We start from the raw sequence: 23,892 nt of genomic DNA, 5'->3' as shown, positions 1-23,892 counted from the left end.
GGCTGTGTTGTCTCTGCATTTTGGAGAGAACTGACCTTATTCACATTTCCTGTAATCAACTGTGGTTTGGAATGCCATTTGCTTCCTGATTTTATACTACATTTCATGATATAATTCTAAGCTTTCCTCCCTCCCCCTCTTATGCTTATAATAGTATATAAATATGCATTACAGTGCAATCTACAGTGGAGAAACAGAACAGTATTTATACAAGGCTGAGCATGGAAAGAGTGGGAGGAGGAGTGGTTTGGGTTGGTTTAACCAATCTTAATGCTGCCTCCTTACTACTGCCCAGTTTTGCAGACCTGTTCTAGACACTATATGTCTATTTATCGAGCCTAGATATGTTATAAGTTTACTTTAACAAGCAGACTTTGTATAAATCTGGTAGTGTCCTAAAAATACAGGCAGTCCCCAAGTTATGAACATCTGACTTAAAAGCTACTCATTAGACTTCTGCACAGATTTGTTTGCCTTTGGTTTTCTTGGATGCCTGTAATGGCAAGAGCTCTGCTGCCATGTTTTTTCAACTGAGCCAGACCTTGTGACTACCAGTCGTGACTATCTATTGTTCTGTTCAGGGTCACGTGGCATGTGGAGAGGCTGCTGCATGCTTGCACGGGGTTTCCCTGTGAGCCATATCTCTTGGGCCAGTCAGAATAGAAGAAAGCTGTGATGTGTCTTACATAAGCCTGACTTGGCCATGATAGTCCACGCTCTGGTTACATCCTGTATAGACTACTGCAACATGCTCTACGTGGGGTTGCCTTTGAAGACTGCCTGGAAGCTTCAAATGGTCCAGCGGGCAGCAGCCGGGTTACTAACAGGAGCAGCGCTCAAGGAGCATACAACTCTTCTGTTGTGCCAGCTCTACTGGCTGCCAGTTTGCTACCAAACACAATTCAAAGTGCTGACTCTAGCCTATAAGGCCCTAAACGGTTCTGGCCCAACTTACCTGTCCGAACGTATCTCTTGCTATGAACCAGCTAGGACATTAAGATCATCTAGGGAAGCCCTGCTCTCGATCCTGCCTGCATCACAAATATGTTTGGCGGGGATGAGAGACAGGGTCTTCTCAGAGGTGGCCACTTGGCTATGGAGCGCCCTTCCCAGATATATTAGATCAACCCCTTCTCTGTTAGCATTTTGTAGGAAGGTTAAGACCTGGTTGTTCGAGCAGGCATTTGAAAACAAATATTGGATAATAAGAAGGAATTAAGGAAAACCTTATTAAACATCAAATTACGTTATGATTTTACAAATTAAGCACCAAAACATCATGTTTTACAACAGGTCGACAGAAAAAGCAGTTCAATACACAGTAACATTATGTAGTAATTACTGTATTTATGAATTTAGCACCAAAACGGACAAGGGTTCTTTCTTTCTCCCACCCTGGACATTATTCTGGGTGAGAGGCAGACTGCATTGGATAACACAGAATGTTGGAAGGTTGGATAAACAGGACTCTACTGTAATAATAAAACTATTGGGCTTCTGTGGAAGCTTTGCTAAGCCAACAGAGTCCATCCTGCTTTCTTGTGGATGATGGGCTGCTGGATCTTCCAGTATGTTGTGAGAAAAAGAAATGCAAAAGCTTTGGAAGAAATTGCTGGGTTTTTTTATTAGTAAAGAAAGCGTAATAGTGGACTGTCTGATGTGGAAGTGCATTTTTGACATTTGGCAGGAATTTCTGCCTGCATGCCTGCCTTCCTGCAATTAGTGGAGTCTCGGCATTAGGAGCCGCGAAAAGGAAGGAACAGCATAGAATTCTTGGAAATGTAATTTGGTAAGGGGAAAATATTTATGCCAAAGAATTCAAAAGGCTCTGCCCTAAACTACATTTCCCAGTATGCACCAGCACCAGAAAGCCCCAATTAGGAGAGCTTTTTGTAGCCAGTCAGAGTTACAAAACATTTGTTAATATTCTACACTATGATTTCTGTTCCTGGGTTATGAATGGCAATTCCTAATTGGTTCTGTCATAAAAACATGATGAAAGTTTATTAGACTGTAAAAACTTTGTCTTTGTGCAAGGGACATCATCCTATCACACATTTCACTTTGTTGAGTCTCCACCAATTTAACCAACTTTCTGCCACAGAAACAACATTTCTGGAGTAGAACAACTACTTTCAGAGTAAAGACTATGTGATTAAACAGGAAATAACACTTTCAAAGTAGGAACAGATTTTCGTTAGTATTAAAAAAACAATGTTTATAAAAACTTTACAAAATTTACCAAAATCCATAGATAAGTGAAACATTTTGAAATTTGGTGGGCTAACAGCGGTAAATGTGTTTTACCGTTGTAGCAAGTTTCACCCCTATAACTTTAAAATGAGGGAGACTGGAATCCCGAAGTTTCTCCAATTATAATAATTCAATTATGCACACTTACTGTAACAAAATAGTAACAAAATTTTGTTGGTCTTGTTATGGTAACAAAATTTTCACTACGTATACTTTAGAAACACTTTAGAAATGAAGCACCAGTGCCCCCCCAGTTTTGTTATGACTTTTGAACCATTTTTAATGGATCACACATCCCTAATATATGGAAATGTACATTAGTATGAAAACAAGCCATTATTTACAAGGACAGATTTATCATATGCAAAACCTAAATATTATTTGAATGTGCTTTTGAAGCATGCCTCAATCATTCTGAAAATTTGTTTTGGGACAAATGGGTCCATTAAGAAATAACCCCAAAGCAATATCAACAAAAAATTTTGGTTCATGCAGGGACACCAGAAATAATTCAAAGAATGTCTACCAGAAGAAGAAGAAGAAGAAGAAGAAGAAGAAGAAGAAGAAGAAGAAGAAGAAGAAGAAAGAAAGAAAATATTGCTGCCCTGTTCTCTGCCTGCAGACACTTTTCATCATCTGTCACAAGGGAGAAGCTCTCTTTGAAAATGAAACGTCGCATTCGCAAGGGCTTATTACAAGTGCTGAGATCTTTGGTGACTTCCAAAAGAAAAGCCATTGTGTTAAGATGAGGGAAAGAAAAAAAAGTATTTATGTCTTAACTGCAAATTTCTTTTCTCTGTTGTGTCAAGGTAGGGCAGCCTTACCTTTGGGAAAGAGTTTTCTTTTGGTGACAGATATCTATAATAAAAAACACATTCCTCTATATCAACATTCAAGGGAGCTAGTCAATTTTCAAATGTATCTCTTGGGCACTACTAGACTAGAAGCTGGAAATGATATACATACAAATGCACACTTGTGGGCCTTATACAAATGAATTGAGACCATAAGCCACTTCCTAGCAATAACAGAAAAATTATCATTTGTCCTCACATGCAAGGACAAATTTCAAATTTCAAATATTTCTACAAGGTATTTTCCCCATACATAAGAATCTTAAAGTGTTCCAGATTATTTTTCTGTGCAGAAAAAAACAAGGTTTTTGTGTGCTAATAATATATTTCATACACAAAAAGCTACATTTCCTGCACATTTGTCTGTGTTTCTGCAAAAAAATTCCAGAATACTTTGAGACATCTGAATATTAGGGGAAAACTGTGTAAAGGTCTCACTGCTCTGTGTGAAAAATGTATTTGTGGAATCTTGCTTGTGTGTCTGAAAGTTCTTCAGTTCCTTAAAATCGGTGAGGGTGTTTAGCTTAGACAGTCTGTAAGTTAAAGTCACTATTACTACTAGTAGTACTACCAATAGTATTATAGTACAGATATATGTAGTACTGTGGATTAATAATGGATGTCCCCTATAAAAACAATTAGGACCTAGAGAAAAACTTTATCAAGCTATTTTGAATTCTGTTATATTTTGTCTTATTTCCAGTACAGTTATGCTTTCCTGCCATCCTCTGTAGGAATTCCAACATTAAGTGGCCCTTTCTTGACTATGATATAGTTAGACACAATAGATAGTTTTCTAAATTATATTGGCTGACATTGTGAAGTACACATTTCATAAATCTCATCCAAATAAAATGGTTTGCACCCTCAGGCCCCATATACAGATTGTAGATAGTTTGCTTTGAACTGGCTGGTATGACAGTGTAGACTCATAATCCAGTTCAAAGCAGATAATGTGGATTATCTGCTTTGATAATCTGGATCATATGGCAGTAAGTGGCTAGGCAGTAAGTGGCCTGAGTGAATTGCTCTGAGCTGCTTTATGAACCCTGAGCTTTTTGTCCAACAAAAATACTTTTGCTTTGCAGTTTAGCAGTGGGATCTTTCCCTGAAGAAGAAGAGTACATACATTCTTAAACTAGAACTGTTTTTTTCTGGGGGGATTATTCCCTTAAACCACAGGTAAAGCTCCTGAGGCCCTTTCTACACTGCCATATAATCTAGATTATCAAAGCAGATAATCCACATTATCTGATTTGAACTGGATTGTCTGAGTCTACACTGCCATATAACCCAGTTGAAAACAGATGATCTGGATTTTATGACAGTGTAGAAGAGACCTGAGGTTCACTCTTTTTTGTCTCTAGGACTTCAAGTCACCTGACAGTTTATGGCTACCCTATGGATTTCATACGGTTTTATTAGGCAATGGCTAAGAGATATATACATTCATATTGTTCAGGACCTGGTATTCCTTGGTGATCTGTCATCCACATACTGATATCTGTGAATTACAAATTCAACCTCCATCTCTACCTCTATTTGCTATACATATCCCTATTTCCCCCCAGGGAAAGAACAGAGATACAAAATAGATAGTAATGCTCTCTTCCCTGAGTACCAAAATATGATGAAACATATGTTCTTGTGCCATCCTATTCCACATATCACATCAGAATACCCATTATACCAAGGTGGCATCCATTTCTAACAGTTCAGGACCATGTCCAAGAGGCCCGTGGGTTTTGAGGGAGTACAGTGACATTGATATTTTTATGACATTATATTCTGGTTGGTAGATATAGCAACCAGAAGTTTATGGGCCATTCTGCATGTGCATTAAAACCTGAGAGGAAGTGGGTTAAAAGGGTGGTGGCGGCGGCTAAACAGTATTTAGCCAAAGTGCAGGAATAATCTGGAGGAATTGGATCAAGGGCTGGAAAACATGTGTTTAAAAGGTGCCCTTTAAATCTGATTCTTCCTGAGAAACACACACCTTTCCATGCCTGTGTATCCCAGCAGTCATGGAAAACACACGCTTCTCCTCCTTCCCCTCTCCTGTGTCGATCCTCCAGAACACATGCATTTCTGAAAAGCCCGAAACAGCTGATCAGCTGTTAAACAGAGACACAGGTGGCTCAGGGAACCACAAGTGGAAAGCAAATACAACTCTCAAATTATGTCTTTCACATTTTGTAATGTTAAACAGAGCTTGAATTAACAATTGGGAGAAGACAGAGATCCGAGAGGAGTTTTTTAAAATAAAATTGCTCTTCTTATGCTCTGGACCTCATATGCACATATGTGCATCTATGAAGAGAATTAAAAAAAACCATAGTCAGATGTCTCCCGTCCACCCTCCATCTTAATTCACTTCAAAAAAAAAACTGCTGGGAGGATGGCAGAGGACTATGCAGCAAGATTGACTGGTCTGTCTTTGGACTCCCTTTGAGGTCTCGCATTTCAAAACCCCATTCCTTTGTTCCATGTTTTGGCACTGTCTGGAAGAATCCCCATCAGTTTTTCTGACTGCTTCCTGCTAAATGGGGATTGGCAGGATCAGGACAGAATTCACTGCATAACACCATAATTGGTGTTTACACATGTAAATTCTTAACAGGATTCCAGCCCATGTTGTTTCAAAGTTAAACTGAATCTGTGTACTGGGATACTGCTAGAGGAAATTCCGTCATTTTTTTCCCAGTATTTCCCCCAGGGATTTCGCTATGGGAAAGACAAAATGAGGGCATTGTCCCAAATAAGATGTTTGCCCCCATGTTTCATTGTGGAGAGTGAGACATTCAAAATTACTCACACTAAGAATTTAATGTTTTATCTTGCTCTCATTTTCTTGCCGAGTTTACTTGTCTCTCTTCTTTGTATGCTTAAACTATATTTCTAAATTCTCAACTGAAGATGTAATTAATGATAGAATTTTGGAAACTCATGGAAAATTTAATTTTGGAGAGGCAGAGTTCTTGTTGGGGGCAGTTCTCTCATCCCCCTTGCTTCAGGCTCTTGCTTAGAACCCACTCAGTCAGAAGCTGGAAGGGAAAAAGCCAAAGTTGTCTCAGCAATTTCCAGAACAGCCATAGCAGGGATATCTGTGTGTGCTTGACAGATGAAGCTGCACACACAGCTACTGGATCCTGCTCATGGCAAATAATATAACCCCTCACATGAATATGAATTGCAGCAATGTTTGTAGAGTGTTGAAACATTTTTAAAGGATCCTTGCTTCTTCATATGTGGGATAATTCTGTATATATGGTACTTCTGAATAAAACATAGCCGAGCTCTGCCTTCATCCGGGGCCTCTCTTATCCCCAGTATTTATTTATTTTTTTGAAAAACAAAAATCCCTTGGAAGTAAATTGACTTGACAAGAAGCTGCTTGCAATCAAGTTTAGTCAATTTCGCATTCCACTGATTTTGTAAAGGACAGAGGGAAGTGACTACAATTAGAGATTAAGATGAGAATGAATATATTTTCTTCACATCTTCGGATGAGTTATCAGTCTACAAGTGGTGGCAGTTTAGTGCCACAACAGCATTAAGAGGCAATGTTTCTGTTGTTCTTCAGAAATAATAATAGGGACACAGCTTGAAAAACAGATGTTGGTAATCAGCCATTGACTTTCATGACTGACTGGGGATTTGGAAACATCTCTTGTGTTTGAAAACTTGCCTTCTGTCATTGAAGATATAGGATGAGCAGAATATTTATGGAGTAATCCCATATGCATCTAGTCAGAAGGACTTCTCATTGAGGTTCATGAGGCATACTCCCAGTTGAATAGATTTACAACAGTAATAGGTTATCCATAGACATTACTAAGCCTGGTGTGAGAAGGAGTGTGCTTAATATGCTTGGTCTTACCTTATGTGAAAATACATTATGACCCCCGTATCCATGGGGGATACATTCTGAGATCCACTGTGGATAGCTGAAACTATCAATAGTAATGAATTCTATATTTTGACTATACTTGGACCAAAAGAACACTATGGAATTGCACTGGAAGCTCACAAACACTTTTGGTGGAAAATATTTTTTGTAAAGTTGGTAAGTGAAAACTTGAATATCAATCCTGTGGATAAGGGAATATATTCCCGAATAAAATGTGTGGCATCATTCTTTGGACCATATGAACACAACTCTTCCATTCTGAAACCTATGATGATTCTGTGTGTCTTATAATCTGTTGCAATCTGTTATATCCTGTTACTGATATTTTCTCATTGTCCTGCTTTCAAAAACAGTGGAAAGGGTGTATGCCTTGCTTTCCACTGCTTGTAAATGGGCACTAATGCAAATAAGGATATTTTAGTGGAATATAATAATAATAATAATAATAATAATAATAATATATAATAACTTTATTTTTATACCCTGCCACCATCTCCCCTAGGGGACTCGGGGCGACTTACAAAGGGACAAGCCCAGAGAGTTACAAATAAAAACAGGGACACAATTAAAATCAATCAATAAAATACTAAAACAACAGTCATAAAACAACATCATAAAAACAGTACGGCTGAGATAAAGGGAACATAGCTGAGTTCAGGTTCAATGAGTGCAAAATTCCTAAAAGGAGACCATAGAAGGTGCCAAAATCAAATGAACAAGGGCTGGGGGATGTTTTTAAAGACCAGTTGAAGTTGTAAGCCATATGCTGGATTGTCCAACCGTACAACCTTAATTCTAGTGGGAGGTTAAACCCAGCTGTGCATGTAGGACTTATATACAACGTTTTAATTTCACATCATCACCTTAAGAATTCATTAAAACATGTTCCAATATTTTTGAAGTGGTAGGCAAAAGAATAGGGTGCATGTATTCAATGGGAATAGAGTTAAACATAGCAAACCATTTTAATGTCAGTACATTGTGGAGATAATTGCATCAAATAGTACTGCAAGACTTTTCTTTATTTGCCACATTGTTTGCCATGACAGAGAGTCACTTAATGAATAACCATCTTTTTAATTATTGGACTTTCTTATAATAGATTCTAGTGCCTTCTGGCAGAATGGGAGTGATTCCTTCTGCTTTCTCTCTAATGCCTGAGGCTGGTGTGTAAATAGTGGATAAGTGAAACTATGGCTATGGAATCTGCAGATTTGAGGTCTTACTATGGACTTTTTGTGAGATATTTGTTAAGAGGAATGGGCTGTAAAGAGGTGTGAACACAGAGAAGTGCTAATAATGGGATTTTATCATGGTTTCTTTTCAGTAGATTCAAGGAAACTTTGTAAAATGAAATGGTTTTGTTGTGTAGCTATAGCCGGTGTGTTTTTTTTTAGACTTCTTTGAAGTTAGGTTCCTGTGGAGCAGCACATCTACACTGACCCTTAATCCCAGGACCAATTCAAAGTGTCCAATTCTGGATTGGTTACAGGATGATTTTGATTGTTCCATCCCCAGCTGCAGAGGTAGGCAGAAGTTGGAGGCTTCCTGATGGCAACTCTTATTGTACCCCTCCTATTCTTTTTGTGGCAGTAGCCAGAGGGCATTACATGGCTACTGTCCATTGCTTGTTGCCTGGAGTGATGTCAGCTGACATGCTAGAACGACACATAGGAGGGGGTAGAGGAGGAATTATGCCCTCCTTTCCTCCCTAGCCACTGCAGTTATGAATTATGTCTCACCCACTGGCCACTGCATCTATGTGAACATTAGCGGCTGCCGAAACCAAGGGATTATAAAATGGCCATTTAAACAGTAAACAATTGTGCCCTGCTCTCTCTTGGAACTGACTCAACATGGGACAAAGTCACATATTTGGAGAATTTGGAGCAACCCATGGGAGAATTCAGAGCAACTTGGGTAACACAGTTCAATGACACATTAATCTGAATCACATCAGTGCATCATGCAGCTGTCAAAGGGGTTTCCTACTCCCTTTTGGGATAATGGGTCAGTGTAGATATGCCTCAGATATATTTTGATTGAAAACCTGTATTTTCAATTATGTCATTTTGCCAAAAGTGTCATGCATACACTGCCAGCCAGCCTGAACATCCAGGTCCCCAAGAATCAGTTTCAGCACAAAGAAAAGCTGACCTTGGAAGTAACTCTTTTTGTTGATCTTTTGATCACTTTGCATAGTTCCTGCGCTCATTTCCCCCAAATGGTTATTGTCTGAGTGATGCTGGAAAGCTTTTCCTGATAAGCTGAGATACAAAGCCTACTTTAGAACTGGGGAAAGTTTGATGTCCTCCTGATACATAAAATCACAGTTAGAGATGCTTTCTTCGCCCTTTCACCACCACGACAGTTGAAGCTCTCGGTATCAGAAATGGCATGGGGAATCATAGAAGTCAGGCCCATAGCCAGGATTTTGTTTCGGGGGGAGCTGAGTTTGATTCGGGGGGGGGGGGGGCTGAGTCTGAGTGAAAGAGGGTCTACCTTAGCAAACCTTTTGTATCGTTACCCCAATACTCCCATGCATATGGGATATATTGAGCATGGTGATCAGATCATTATATGAATAAACGTAACAGTTTAAATAATGTACCTTCTCGCAGATCCCCATGAGAAAGGCCTTCTCGCAGATCATCATGATAATTTTTTTGGGGGGGGGGGTGACTGAAGCCCCCCAAGCCCCCCCACCCCGGCTACATGCCTGATAGAAGTCATACTTTTTCTAAGGCTGCCTTCCATTTGAGTGGACCTTGCGTGTTCCCTGCGTGTGTTGCATGTGCACTATTATTCAGTCTGTCTTGAAGAAAAAAAAGAGAAACTCAGGTTTCTTTTAATTTTTTTCTTCCTACTTCTTTCTTTTTGTCTTTGCCTTTTTGTCAGTTTCTATTATTTCTGCCGATACTTGACAGGTAAATAAAAGTGGGAGGCAGATTCTATTTGGTAGCAATGTGGGTGAGGTTGGTAAGGGATAGTAAAGAAAGGCAGGAGGATTTTTCTGAGTTTTTGTATTGTCTAAGAAAAAGCTTTTAAAATATATTATTGCTTTTGGAACAACTTAGTTTCTTATGCAAATCCAGGGAAAATTCTGGAAAGCTTTCCCTGCCTCATACTTTGCTTCTTAGCATTGCAGATCTCAACGTTGGGCCATGGTAGTTGGTGTTGTCAAACTACATTAATTCTACAGTGGAGATGTACTGAAACTTAGCAGAGTAAGGATGATCTGAAGCATAAGATAGTGAACAACCTCCTCCTCCACATTGTTTCTAATTTTTAAAAGTCTTTGCAACTAGGCAGAAGGTATTCCCTTCTTTGTTTGTTTCATCAAAAATATTTCACTGCCTCTTGGCAATGAGAAAAATGATTTAGTTTTCCATAATCAGGAATGAGAAAAGTGGGAATTCATATCTCTGGTCTTGTTACATTCCATTGGCTAAAAATCTTATAATTCTCAGTTTTATTTATTGGATAAGTTAGTTATCATGATTATTATGTAGCACAAATATTATTTTTATTAGACCTAAGCATTTCATTCTAACTTTGCCTTGCAAGACTTCTGAGCAAATGTGTGTGAGAAATTGAGAGAAAGGAAATACAGCAAGTAAATTAGATGTTCTAAGATTTTTCACCCCTTGAATGTCAAATTTATCAAGGCGTCAATCAAATAAGATATCCAACAGCAGAATTTATTCAGTTATCAAAACACAAAGACAGAATGTCTGCAATTAGGCTAAAAATCAGAGGTTTTTGTAAGATAATGAGACGCTCAAAAATACAGTTTAGCTATGTATTTGTGGAGAAGCATATTTAATTACTTGTGGCAGATGGGAGACGAAATATTGCAAAGACCTTTTTTTTTGCTGCTGAGGAAATGGGACAACATATTCACTAGTGCATAGTTTTAAACCATTGACCTTACACATTTTATTTCAACAACAAAAAAACCAACATAATGTAAAAATCTACTCAGAAAAGTTTAAACAGATGGGACACTATTTCTTTAAAGATTTCCTTTTCTGGATTAAGCAAGCGGCTAGCTGTTGATAACCTCCACAAATAATGTAATTATTAAATCATTAGGAAAACCTGGGGAATAGTTTCTATGTAACGTTTTATTTAATTTTGTTCTCTTTGTGTACAGGAATTCTAGGTGATCAAATATAAAATTATTTTACAAGCCGTCAAACCTTGCAGTGGGTTTTCCAGAGGGACAGATTTCAGAATTCATTAAAACATGTTACATTTTTTTCTTGCTAAACTAAAATGTTAGTGCTTGATGTAAGAGTATAATCATTGTTAAAATGTTTGGAAATTTGTAGTACTATTAAAGGAGTCTTACTCCTGTTGTCTCATCATTAGTGTTCAAATGAAACCCAATATACGCTCTCTGATTAGCTATAATGAGGAAAACTTTCAACTCTTATTCCCAGTGGAGGAAGAAAAAGGACAGAAAAGTGTTCCTGAAGATTTATTGAAAACTAGTGTAGTGATTCAGGGATCAAGAGTAGCTTTTCTAATCTATGGAGGAAGGGAGTTCAACCACAAACATGTTTTGCTTTCAGTTCTTGTGGGTTTTTTCGGGCTATATGGCCATGTTCTAGAGGCATTTCTCCTGACGTTTCGCCTGCATCTATGGCAGGCATCCTCAGAGGGTGCTCTGAGGATGCCTGCCATAGATGCAGGCGAAACGTCAGGAGAAATGCCTCTAGAACATGGCCATATAGCCCGAAAAAACCCACAAGAACTGAGTGATTCCGGCCATGAAAGCCTTCGACAATACATGTTTTGCTTTGTTAAATGAATAGGTATGCCCTTGGGGAAGAGTTCTCAGGGAGACTGGGTGACATGATAATAAAAGAAAGGTGCATCTACTTGCAAGCAGGACCTCTGGTAGATTACCAGATCAAGCTGAGCTCTTCGGCAAAGAATAGCTAGTGCAACCAAGAGCTCTCGGTTCCTACCAACTATTCTTGTGCGCTACAGCACCTTCTTCTTCTTTTCCAAGCAGTAGACAGATAAATGTAATCCAATGTTCAAACACACTCCTGTCTCCTGGAAAATAATGCATTCGGTAGTGTTCCTTGATTTAACACAGAATTTAATGAAGTTTTATTCTAAAGTGAGAAAGAGTTGGTCATCATGTCTTGGAGCATCCTTCTGCAAGCAATGGCTTAAGAAGCTACACAGCTTCAGCAAATCCAAGACAACTTGGATTTGACAACTAGATAGGGAATGTTACAAAAATACTGAATGTCTCCTACCTAAAATGATCACTTGCCATTTTCAGAGATGTAGACCATCCTTTCTCCATTTTTTCAACACAATAGGAAAATCCGGAGTCTTGTTTTTTGGAGATCAGACTCCACCTGCCTTCGTCATGATAAGGACACATAGAACCAGAGGTCCTGTTGGCCTTGCTCTGGCAATAATGAGAACTAAATGAATTTTCAGATGTTTCTAAGCAGAATATAAAAGTATTCAAGGGAAATAGGATTTGTGACCAGTCATTGTGGATGCAGGAAGAGGGAAGAAGAAACTGGAAAAAAAGTGTACAAAAAGCCGCCACTTCCCTTCTTACTATGACCAACAAGATTTGGATATCATGGCTGCTCCAAGAGAAAAAAAACTCTTTCCTCTTACTCCATAACAATAGGATTCCTCTGCCCAAGAGCTATGTCCCAGATGCCTAAGTAAATTACTTTTTGTTCCTTTCCTGAATCACATGTGTTGGGGATGAAAATTAAAGTTGATTACAAACCTCTAGGGTTTGTGGCCTACTTAACATTTATTTGAGCTGCCTCTGGCAAGGTTGCCATGGATAGTTTTATAGTTCATACTTGCCCTTCACTTTTCCAACATCCTGGCAACCTGGCAAAGCTCTCTTTAACCTTGGTGGATATCCTTTTGGAAATAGCTAACAATATTCACACACCCCTGTGGCAGGATCAGCATAAAGGTCAATTCAAATATTGTTAAAACTACCTCAAAGCTATTTTTAACTGTTTAATATAGGTAGTCAAATGATTGCGAGGAGAATATAAAGGTTAATGTATACATTCCTGCTTCTCTTTTTCTGGTGTAAAAGACTGAATTTGGAAGATGAAAATGTTCGTATAATGTATATGTTGTGTTTGCTTGAACTATACTTTTGCCTTTCTCTGTCATATACAGATTACTGTGGATTTCCTTCACTAAATTACAGTGCCTGGCAGAAGTATTTACCATGACCCCCTTTGACCTTGTAGATTTAAAACAGTGGTTCCCAACCTTTTTTTGACCAGGGACCACTTGAGCAGGGACTACTCTCCAACATTAGTACCAAAAGGGTTATGAATCAGTTTTTGGTCAACTTTAGATTTGGTTATTTGGGGTTCTGATTCAGTAAATTGCATTGGTTAGACCACATCAGCTCTAGTTTCTGATACAGAACATATGTCATACAGCAGTTGCCATCTGTTCACCCACAGAAAACCATGTTTAGTAATCTGATGTCATCTATCCAAGGGGTCGGGGCTGGTCAGTGACAGGGAAGTAATGGCAGGCGGTGCTAAAGGAGAGGAAATCGAATAAATAAATAAAGAGGAAGGAGGCTCGTGGACTAGATTTTCATCCTTGCGGCCCACTGGTGGTCCACGGCCCACAGGTTAAGAACCATTGATTTAAAAGAACAAATACCCAAAAATAATGACAGAACATATAGCATGATGAGACATGTGAAATCAGCATGAAATGAAACTGATATACACTGGAAATAGACTTATTTCAATCCCTACTATTTATTTATTTATTTACTTAAAAGAAAACTATGAAAAATAATACCCTCAGAGTGGGCAAAGACATTTCATGCATACTATGTGCATTCAATTACATTTCTGTATTTGCTACTTCATTATTTTGTGGTTACATCTCTGATAACCACAACAGCATGTATTGATTCTAATTGTTTTTTGATTGGACTGGTGAACTGTAATCAAAGCTTCCTATCAAGAAACAGAGAGCTCTTGGCTTCACAGGATGAAAGCCTAGCATGAAGGGAAAGACGAGGGATGGAACCTTATTTTTTTTCTTTCCTTTTCACACTTCAGCAATCAAAACACTGAGTATTTTGATGAGAGTAGAATGTTTTCAGAGGATTTGATAGTTATTCATGTGTAAAGGCAGAAGAAAAATGCCTCCCCCCCCCCCCAAATAAGCATTTAAGTATGTTGGTGCTGTTGAAGAGACATAGAATTTCTGTTTGGGGAGTAATAAAAGGTCATGATTGGTATGGGGAGAGCAAAAGGAGAAATCCCATAGATATGTCAATTTTCACTGTGCTTTTAATTATTTTGTCTGCTCATTACATTCTACAAGATAAGAATTTCATGGACTAAGAAGCATGTATTTTGTGATTATTCATCCTTACACAGAACTGAGTGAAAAAGAGCTATGCATCCTAGACAGAAAGAAAATGTGGTGAATGCCAAAGATGTATTTAGTAACAGTTTCAGAGGCATGGTGCATTCATCTGGAACGAAACTTTGAATCCAGATCATCATTTGTAGGCAGCTTCAGTGTGCCTCTATATTCATTTATCTTAACAGTAATATTCCAAGATCTTGTCTGAAGGAACCGAAGTTGTAAAGCTGATATCCATGAAAAAGTGAGCCTCTAGCTTTTACAAGCATTGGTCTTTTCTTTTCTTTTCTTTTCTTTTCTTTTCTTTTTTTGAAGCTCAGGGAACACTAGGGCAAGTGATGTGACTAACATGAGATCAGTTAGCAAATATATGGCCCCATTTCTTTAACAGAAATAAAGAGGTACTGGAATATTTCATATCGTATATTGAGTTGTTCATGAATCATTCACGAATTGAAATACCAAGGCAATTGCTTCCTGAAAATAAGGACACTAGGTCATTTGGACACAGCATTTATCCCAAGTGAATATGTAAGAAAATAATGTTGCTACTTAATATCATAATGAAGTTTGTTAGTCAGATGACATTGGTTTGCATATTTTACCCCTGTGCAGCAGCATATATTTCCCATTCATAGGTTCATTTATTCCGGAGATATGCTCATTCTTAACATTTAAAGAATGGATTAGATTTTCAGTCCAAACTCTACCCACAACTTTGCTACCACCTTGAGTTTTTGAGCCAAGGTGCCTACCCAAGCTACCTGAGTTAACTGGTAGGTTGGGGAGATGCATCTGGGAAGTGATAGGACAGGGCTGCATTTTGGTCATTGTGTCACATATTTTTTTTTATAATTATATGTCTTTAAGTATCTTCATTTTATGGCAACCTTTCCATATAATTTTCTCAGAAATATTTTTTCAGAGGAAATTTGACTTTCCTTTCCTCTGAAGCTGAGATAGTGCATCTGGCACAAGACCTCCCAGTGGGCTTCCATGCAGGGATTCAAACTGGGTTCCTTGGTGTCTTAGGGCACTTCCAGACAGCATCAAAATGCAGGACAAGCAAGTGGGGCAAAAATCGCAGGACCTGACAACAAGTCCAAACACAGACCTGCCAGACCTGATAAATGGTACTCCGCCATCCTGACACCTTCTTTTGTAGTGAATTTTAGAAATCCGAAAGATGGACAGGGAACATCCACCAAAAGTTTACTTTTTAAAAATTGAGTCTCTGAGATGCTTTGGACCTCATATGTTCTAATGTAGATATCAAAATGTGCACACAAGCACATTTCTTATTATCTCACCTCGCCCTACTGTAAATTCAAGCTTTGTTTAATTTCATAAAGATCAGAACAAAGGAATGGTTGCAGAGAGTACTAATTGTAATTGCTTTCCAATTTTGCTTCCATTTAGTCACCGGTGTGTCTGTGGCTCCATTTGTTTACAACCCAGATCAGTTGTTTTGGGATTTTAAATTGGGTACATGTTCTGGAGCTGTCCATGCCAGGATATACAAACAAAGTCATGTGTTTTCCTTGACTGCAGGAATATATAGTCATGTGAATATGCACATTTTTGGTCAAAATCGTGTTTTAAGTGTATGTTTTTCAGCTGTTAATCTGAATCTGTGCACATTTTCCTTAAACATCATTTAGCTGCTATCCCTTTTATCCTAACTTCTGTGTTTTAGGGCCTGTGTAGAAGGACCCTAAATCCAACACTCAAACATTATATAATCATGTGACTTTAATTTTTTTTTCCACTTAAGGAATCTTCTACATAAATTTAGAAAAGAGATGAACATTTCAACACTAAAAAATATATTGGGAAAACAGTCAAGATATAGTAGTGGGTTGACTTACATCCTAACCCGCTAAACTTGCTTGTTACTTTTCTTGGCCACAAATCTCTTAAATCAATAATCTCTTAAATCAACAGTCTCTCTCTCTTTTTTGAAAAATTATTATGCTATTTTATTTTTGTTATAGTATAATTATACCCGGTTGTATTGCTCAAGTTCTTCTCTATATAAGTTTAGTGTGTGAATGTTAGCATGATCATTCCATTCATTTTTTCTTCCTATGCTTACAAATCTCAACTGCTCTATCATAAAGATGGGTTGTTGGCATGTTGGGCATAATGGGGTGAGAAATGATAAAAGTTGCAATCTAAAATCTGGACAGCCATGTGTTCCACATCCTAGTGCGAAGAGAAATACTAGTTAGGACAACAATTGTTTATACATAAAGGCCATGTACAAATTAGATGGTTTCCAACCAAAGGACCTCCATCAATGGAGAGGAGAAGGGAGGAGGGAGATGTGTTTCCCACTCTTCTCTATATCTTCTTACATAACACCATAGATTCTCCAGATTAGTGGGCTACAGAGTAGGGAGCAAAGGACAGAGAGTCCTATCATGCTAAGGGATGTCTGCTAGAATACAATAAATAGTATGTTATTGTTATATTGGAAACATCAAATGTGTTGTCATACGACAGGTTTTTTTACCTAAATATACAACATAAAGGTACAAATCTTGTCTCTGACGTAAATAAATGTCAGTATTCACATAAATGTCAAATGGGAGACATCGGTCTCCTCTTAATAAACACACTAGTCCAATATGTTGACAGGATATGTCTGATGATTCAAACAGTCAATTTAAAGTGTCTTAGAGCACCATTTGTTGCTTACAAAGTTGTAGTAGTGTCAGAGAACAGTTTTATGAGGTGACAAAGGTTACTACGAGGTATCCTGGGTAGTATTCCTTGTTTCAGTGTCTGGCATATCTATTTTATGTATGTTAACGTTCCTTTTTATACATGTAAATATAGTGCCAGAGACTTAACTCGTACTGGAACACTGTAAGGAAAAGAGAAGAATCTATTACCTAAGAAAGGTGTTCCCACTACAAACACTGAAACACAGAATACTACCCAGAATACCTCGTAGTAACCTTTGTCACCTCGTGGAACTCATCTCTGACACTCTTCTCTGTGAACACTGCCAATTATTTATGATAGCGACAAGATTTGTACCTTTATGTTGTGTATATAAAAAAACCTGTCATATGATAACAAATTTGATGTTTCAAATATAACAATAATGTACTATGTCTGCTAGAATGTCATTGTAATTTTATCATTTTCTTCGTAATCCATAAAATATCTCAAGCTAATAGTACAATATCACCATCTGTACTCACAATTGCATCCTTGCTTCTGCCAAAAATTTCAATTTTATAAGTCTTCATTTCAGTCATTAAAATTACTTCATAATATTTGTCATCTAAATATAGACATTCTCTGTAAATGGTTGGGATATATTTTAATCTCTGCAGGAATCTAAGGCTCTAATATGGAAAAAAAACTTGAAAGGTTCGCACAATGGTGTAGGTTGACTTCAGTGAGTTTATATCTCCTTGATGGGATTGGGCAATTAATCTGTATGGATGAATAGATATCAGCAGTTGTGCTGGCAGATAATGGGTAAGAGATTCCTGTACAAACTGACAACTCAGCAGGTAGTGGGATTGTGTGTGTGTGCGTGTGTGTATTCTGTTGCCAGTTGCAGTATCTGCAACAACAATCTGTACTAATATTTTGAAGAAGAGACTAGACTCGAAACAGAAGTATTCCTTCTTTACCTATAGGCAGTTTTGATAGTTTCCTTTCTATGCCAGGATTTTTGTTATTGATTGAACTCTCCCTAAAAAACACCCACCAGAAATTTCATATATGCAGATATGATGAAGCCAAAGGTTAAACCTTCTTCAGGTATAACTTATATTATAAGAGAAACATTTTTTTCTGGTTGAAAAGACAGCTGCGGAAGCCTTTACTGTTGTCTAAACAATCAAAGATTCCCCCTGGTTGTGATCTTTTGCTAGAGGCAATTTTGGTCAGCTAGCTTCTGAAATGTTTACTATCTGCAGTTGAAGAACTGGGCACTGTTTTGTTGGATGGAGCTGACAGTGAAATCCCACCAGCTCCATGGTTTTTGTTTTTTTCTTCCGTGCTTTTGTACAGAGTTTCTTGCTCAATAATTTCCTTTCCTATATTGGTCCCTTTCCGGTTAGTATTTTTAAAAGTTTGTGCAAAACAAGATGATAATTGGAACAACATAATTTGCTAAAGCACAAAATATCTGAAACATGAATGTACTGTCATACTATGACTGTCATAGTCATTTGATATTGTGTGCCTTTTAGTCATTTTCAACATATGACATCCCTAAGAAACAACCCTATCATTGGGTTTTCTTGGTATGATTTATTCAGAGGGTTTGCCTTCTTCTAAGGCTGAGAGAATGTGACTTGCTGATGGTCATCAAGTCTCCTGGAGTGATGGAGAGCCAGCACATGTAATAGTTTAAGTGTTGGACTAAGGGTCTGGAAGCTCATGGTTCAAATTCCCATTTGGCTATGAAAATCCACTGTGTGGTCTTGGATAAGTCACACATTTTCAGCCTCACATATGGTGAGCCCCTGGTGGTACAGTGGGTTAAACCCTGGTGCTGGCATGACTGCTGACTGAAAGGTTGGCGATTTGAATCCGGGGAGCGGAGTGAGCTCCTGTCTGTCAGCTCCAGAGTCTCATGTAGGGAGGGACATGAGAGAAGCCTCCCACAGGATGGCAAAACATCTGAGTGTCCTCTGGGCAATGTCCTTGCAGATGGCCAATTCTCTCACACGAGAAGCAACTTGCAGTTTCTCAAGTTGCTTCTGACATGAAAAAAAGCCTCACAGGAAGGCAAAGGCAAATTGCTGTAAATCAGTTTTACCTACAAAACCCCATGATAGCATTATCATAATTATGAACAATTTGAAAATACACAACAAAAACAACAACAACAAAAACTCCCAGAGTTCTATTCCATTATTCCCACCACTATATCACAGCTCTCTAATAGTACAGTAATAGTATAAGTGAATTTTCCTTGGACTTGTTCGGTAATGCACACACCCAGCACACATGGTTTGCATTTTCTTCTTTCTTTGTTCTATACATTTGTATACTGTAAGCTTTCCTATACCTTCATTTGAGGAGTGGATTGTTCATAATCTATCCCCAAAATCACTGCCTGAGACCTCCATGTCAGGGGTTTACTGAACACATTCTTGGTTTTATTCCAAACTCTAACAAAGCTATTCAAAGTGCTGAAGTTATTTTGGGGATATTCACATTTTTGATAGATTGAATCCACGCCAAGACAGAAGCTTCTGGTTGCCTGTAGCCAAACTAAGGGAATTTGCAAACTTACTGAGAAACTCTATGGAAATAACTTTTAAGATTTTAAATATGCGAGAAAGCAAAATGGGCAAGTTTACCTGCATAGGCAGCACGTGACAAACCTTGCTTTGAATCCTGTGATACAATAAATGAGAAGTGGGGTTTCTTGTCTTTAAGAGCTTACATTGCCATATATTCAGTTTAGCAGAGAACTAAATTAAAAAAAATCAATAACAATACTGCTGCCTTTGTTGAGTTATTGATGTAATTGCATCTGTTTAATTATACACATTGTATAGCAGAAGAACATATAAACAAAAACAGCTTGCTATGAAGAAACAAGACCAGATCTACAAGAGTAAAGATATACAATTTAAAACCAAAGTCAGGATCATCTGCACCATAATATTTTGCTTTGAGTATATGGATATGAACACTATACAAGCAATTCATTTAATTTGTGGTGATAGAGAATAGTTCTGTGCATATGATGGACCACCAAAAAGCAAATAAGGACAAACTCTCACTAGAAGCTGGAATGACTAAGCTGAGTCTATCATGCTTTACACATATCTTGAAACAACCTGACACTTCAGAAGAGACAATAATGAACTAATGTTGAAGGCAGTAGGCGAAGAGGAACACAGGTGGATTGACTCAAACAAGAAAGTTATACCCCTAAATTAAAAAGACTTGACCACAATTGTTAATAATAGTATGTCTTGAAGCTTTCTTATTTAAAAGCTCATAAATCAGAGCTGGCTTGATGGCAGTTAACAGCAACACTCATGGCTGCTATTAGCCCTGGAAAGAAAGGCTTGCTCACTTAGAAGGGAAGTAGGATTAGATCCATTCATTCTGAACCAGTCTTTGAATGTTCATTAGACAGAGTTTTACCCTATGATTCGGAACCTTGTGATGATTTGGCTCAGTGCCTAAGTAGCCTCTCTCACACATTCTGTGTATGGAAATGCTAGTTCAGGGCTAGTAGAGATAGATCTCCTGTCTTACCATGTCTACATATTATGCCAAGGTTAGATGAGAATCTTATGTTTCCTCATGTCATAGTATAATGGACATCACTTGATTGTTTCCTCCCAATCCTTCAGAGAGGTACAGGCTTAGTCAAAATACAGACAGCCAAAAATTGTCAGTCTAGTTGATCATTTAATACAGAGATTCAGAAATCCAAAATTATGAGCCCATGGGCGCCAAATAAATTTGCAACACAAAGCAGGGAAATCAGGTGCTTTTTATAGCTTAGTCTTACATGTATGCCTTAAGACAGTGTTTCTCAGTCTGGGGGTTGGGACCCCTGGGAGGTCATGAGGGGGGTTTCAGAGGGGCCACCAAAGACCATCAGAAAACACATACTTCTGATGATCTTAGGAACCCTTTTGGCAGGGAAGGCTGAAGATTTCTCCATCTGTCCTTCTCTTCCTTTTTGGTGTTGGTGGACTACAACTCCCAGAATTCAGAAACCAAACCCACCAATATTCAATGTTGTCCATGTAGGTAGTGTGCCAAGTTAGGCGCAGATCCATTGTGGGCTGGGTTCAGAGTGCTCTTTGATTGTAGGTTAACTTTAAATCCCAGCAGCTACAACTCCCAAATGCCAAGATCTATTTTCCCCAAACTCCACCAGTGTTCCCATTTGGGCGTATTGAGTATTTGTGCCAAGTTTGGTTCAGATCCATCATAGTTTGAGTCCACAGTGCTCTCTGTAAAACTCAAGGTCAATGCCCACCAAAGCCTTCCAGTATTTTCTGTTGGTTATGGGAGTTTTGTGTGCCAAGTTTGGTTCAATTCCATCGTTGGTGGAGTTCAGAATGCTCTTTGATTGTAGGTGAGCTATAAATCCAGTAACCTCAACTCCCAAATGACAAAATCAATCCTCTCCCCCAACCCCACCAGTATTCTAATTTGTGTGTATCGGATATTTATGTGAAATTTGGCCCAGTGAATGAAAGTGCCTCCTGCACATCAGATATTTACATTATGATTCATAACAGTCGCAAAATTACAGTTATAGAGCAGCAATGAAAATAATTTTATGGTTGGGGGTCACCACAACATGAGGAACTGTACTAAGGAGTCATGGCATTAGGAAAGTTGAGAACCATTGTCTTAAGATGAGATGTTACATATTCCAATTGCAAACAGCCACTCTGGAAAATGAACACAAACCCCTTGCATGTAACCAGTCAACAGTGGAGTTGCCTAATTTTGCAGGAATTAGAATGGGGAGCATGGTTTCCCAACAGCCATTCCATTAAAAACTGATGTGTCTTTATCCCTTTAATGAGAAGGCTGACATGGTAGCCAATTTTTTTATGATGAGGTGACTTCTAAACTCCATCTTACACTCTTGCTCTCAGATTATTGCAGTGATAAAATAGGACACTGCTTGTGAATTAAATTTTCAGCTATTTGAAGGGGGAGAATGAGAAACAGATGTGGTAAATAAACTGCTCAGACATGGCATCATTATAAATTACTGGACAAAGAAAGTATGTTTCCAAAATTCTGATTGTATTGATTGTATATTAATTAAATATTGTCTCAAAGCCTAGAATTTAGAGTAAAATATATATTCTCCCATCACCTTGAAGCTCAAGATTCCAAAAATTTTACATATATGGCTGTGCATTGTTAAAATGACATGGAATAGTTAGAGGTACATTTTTTTTCTTACAGCTGTTATGTCACGAAGCCAAGAAGGGCCTGGAGAGATGGGGAAGGCAGTCATCATACCTAAGGATGATCAGGAAAAAATGAAGGAACTGTTCAAAATAAACCAGTTTAACCTTATGGCCAGTGATATGATTGCACTGAACAGAAGTTTGCCCGATGTAAGATTAGAGGGGTGAGTATGCATATTTATTTTGTCTCTACAATTTGTCATATTAATATTTCTAATATTTCCATATAGTGTTTGAATCAGTCTCAAAACAATGGATAGCTTATGCAATTTTGCATCCCTGCATGTAGGTAATTGTGTTTTGTAATATAAAAAGGATGTGCAGTTTAGTGGCACATTTAACAATGGCTCATTTATTTTTGAGGGAGCTTAGCATGAGCTACTGTATTTCATTGCATAATAGTCACCATCGCATAATAGTCACACCTCCCTTTTGGTAAAGGCAACAATGGCATTTTGCCCCCCCCCCCCCCCCCCCGGTAATAGTCTCTAGATTCGGTAAGTGAATTAAGGTTGTGGCAGCTCTTGCGTTGGCAAGAGAAGGCTCTCTAGCTATCTCATTATCCTCTCCCTTCTGAGCTATTGCCTGTAGCGAACTCACCCAAAATGCAAAAATTAATTGAAAAGTACTTCCACATTTTGTCCACTAGAGAGAAAACGTTTGAATCTAAGATAAAACACTTAACCAAACAGAGATTTGTATTTCTAATATATACAGACTATATTGTATTAACAGTGTACTGCAACTTAAAATGACAAGTACATGTTTTTAAGTTTCGATGGGATGCTGATGATGTGGAGTGGAGATTAAAATGACTCAACTGTCCCTCTAGTGACACTGTCTCTTTTCTCCACCTCCATTCAGCTGCCATCATTTGTCCCATCTATGAGACAGGAAAGATTTTGCACATTTTGCTGTTAAAAATTAGTCATTCTGCTGTGGATCTTGTTTCTGCAGAGTGATAATTTTCCTATTTAGTAGACATATGTTGTGTGTCAGAGAAACATTCTTTCTCACGGGATACATACTGAGAAGACAGTATGACCAGCAAAAACTGACAAAGAAGGGGGTGGACTTTGAAAAATTACCATGTCATACCATGGAATACCGATTGCTTTATGTAATCTGTTGTGGCAGCATGTATTCTAAAGCATCACACCAGTAAATCAGGTTATCAAGGAAGAAATTACACACTTTGTTCTCGTCAGGTGTTGCTTTGTCAGTGTCAAAGCAGTTGTTGCCTTGCATACCTCTTATTTATTATTTATTTATTTGCTTTATTTCTATACCGCGTTTCTCAACCTATAATAGGTGACTCAATGCGGTTTACACAATATTAATTACCACAACAATAACAATTAAAACACAGCATACCCAATAACAACACACAACCATTCATACAGTGCCTCGATCGCAACCAAGATCCAGTCTCATATCCTTATACCGTTCCTATGTTCAGTTTACCGTCATTCTGTGTACAATTGCGCTGATTAGCCAAACGCTTGCTCAAAAAGCCAGGTTT

At 38.2% G+C, this 23,892-nt stretch overlaps 1 protein-coding gene across 3 annotated transcripts in view; it reads left to right on the top strand.

The window, feature by feature from the left end:
• Positions 1 to 23,892, top strand: part of GALNT13 (polypeptide N-acetylgalactosaminyltransferase 13) — a 251,043-nt gene that overhangs the window by 90,365 nt on the left and 136,786 nt on the right. For all 3 annotated transcript variants that reach the window (XM_060777134.2, XM_060777115.2, XM_060777107.2), the window contains exon 3: positions 22,366 to 22,534. In XM_060777134.2, coding sequence (XP_060633117.1) covers positions 22,366 to 22,534 — 169 coding nt within the window. The remainder of the gene's footprint in view (positions 1 to 22,365; positions 22,535 to 23,892) is intronic.

The sequence above is a fragment of the Anolis sagrei genome, chromosome 1 (genome assembly GCF_037176765.1).
Source record: "Anolis sagrei isolate rAnoSag1 chromosome 1, rAnoSag1.mat, whole genome shotgun sequence".
Lineage (NCBI taxonomy): Eukaryota > Metazoa > Chordata > Lepidosauria > Squamata > Dactyloidae > Anolis > Anolis sagrei.
The sequence above is the reverse complement of the archived record's forward strand: the minus strand, read 5'-3'. Positions and strand labels throughout refer to the sequence as shown.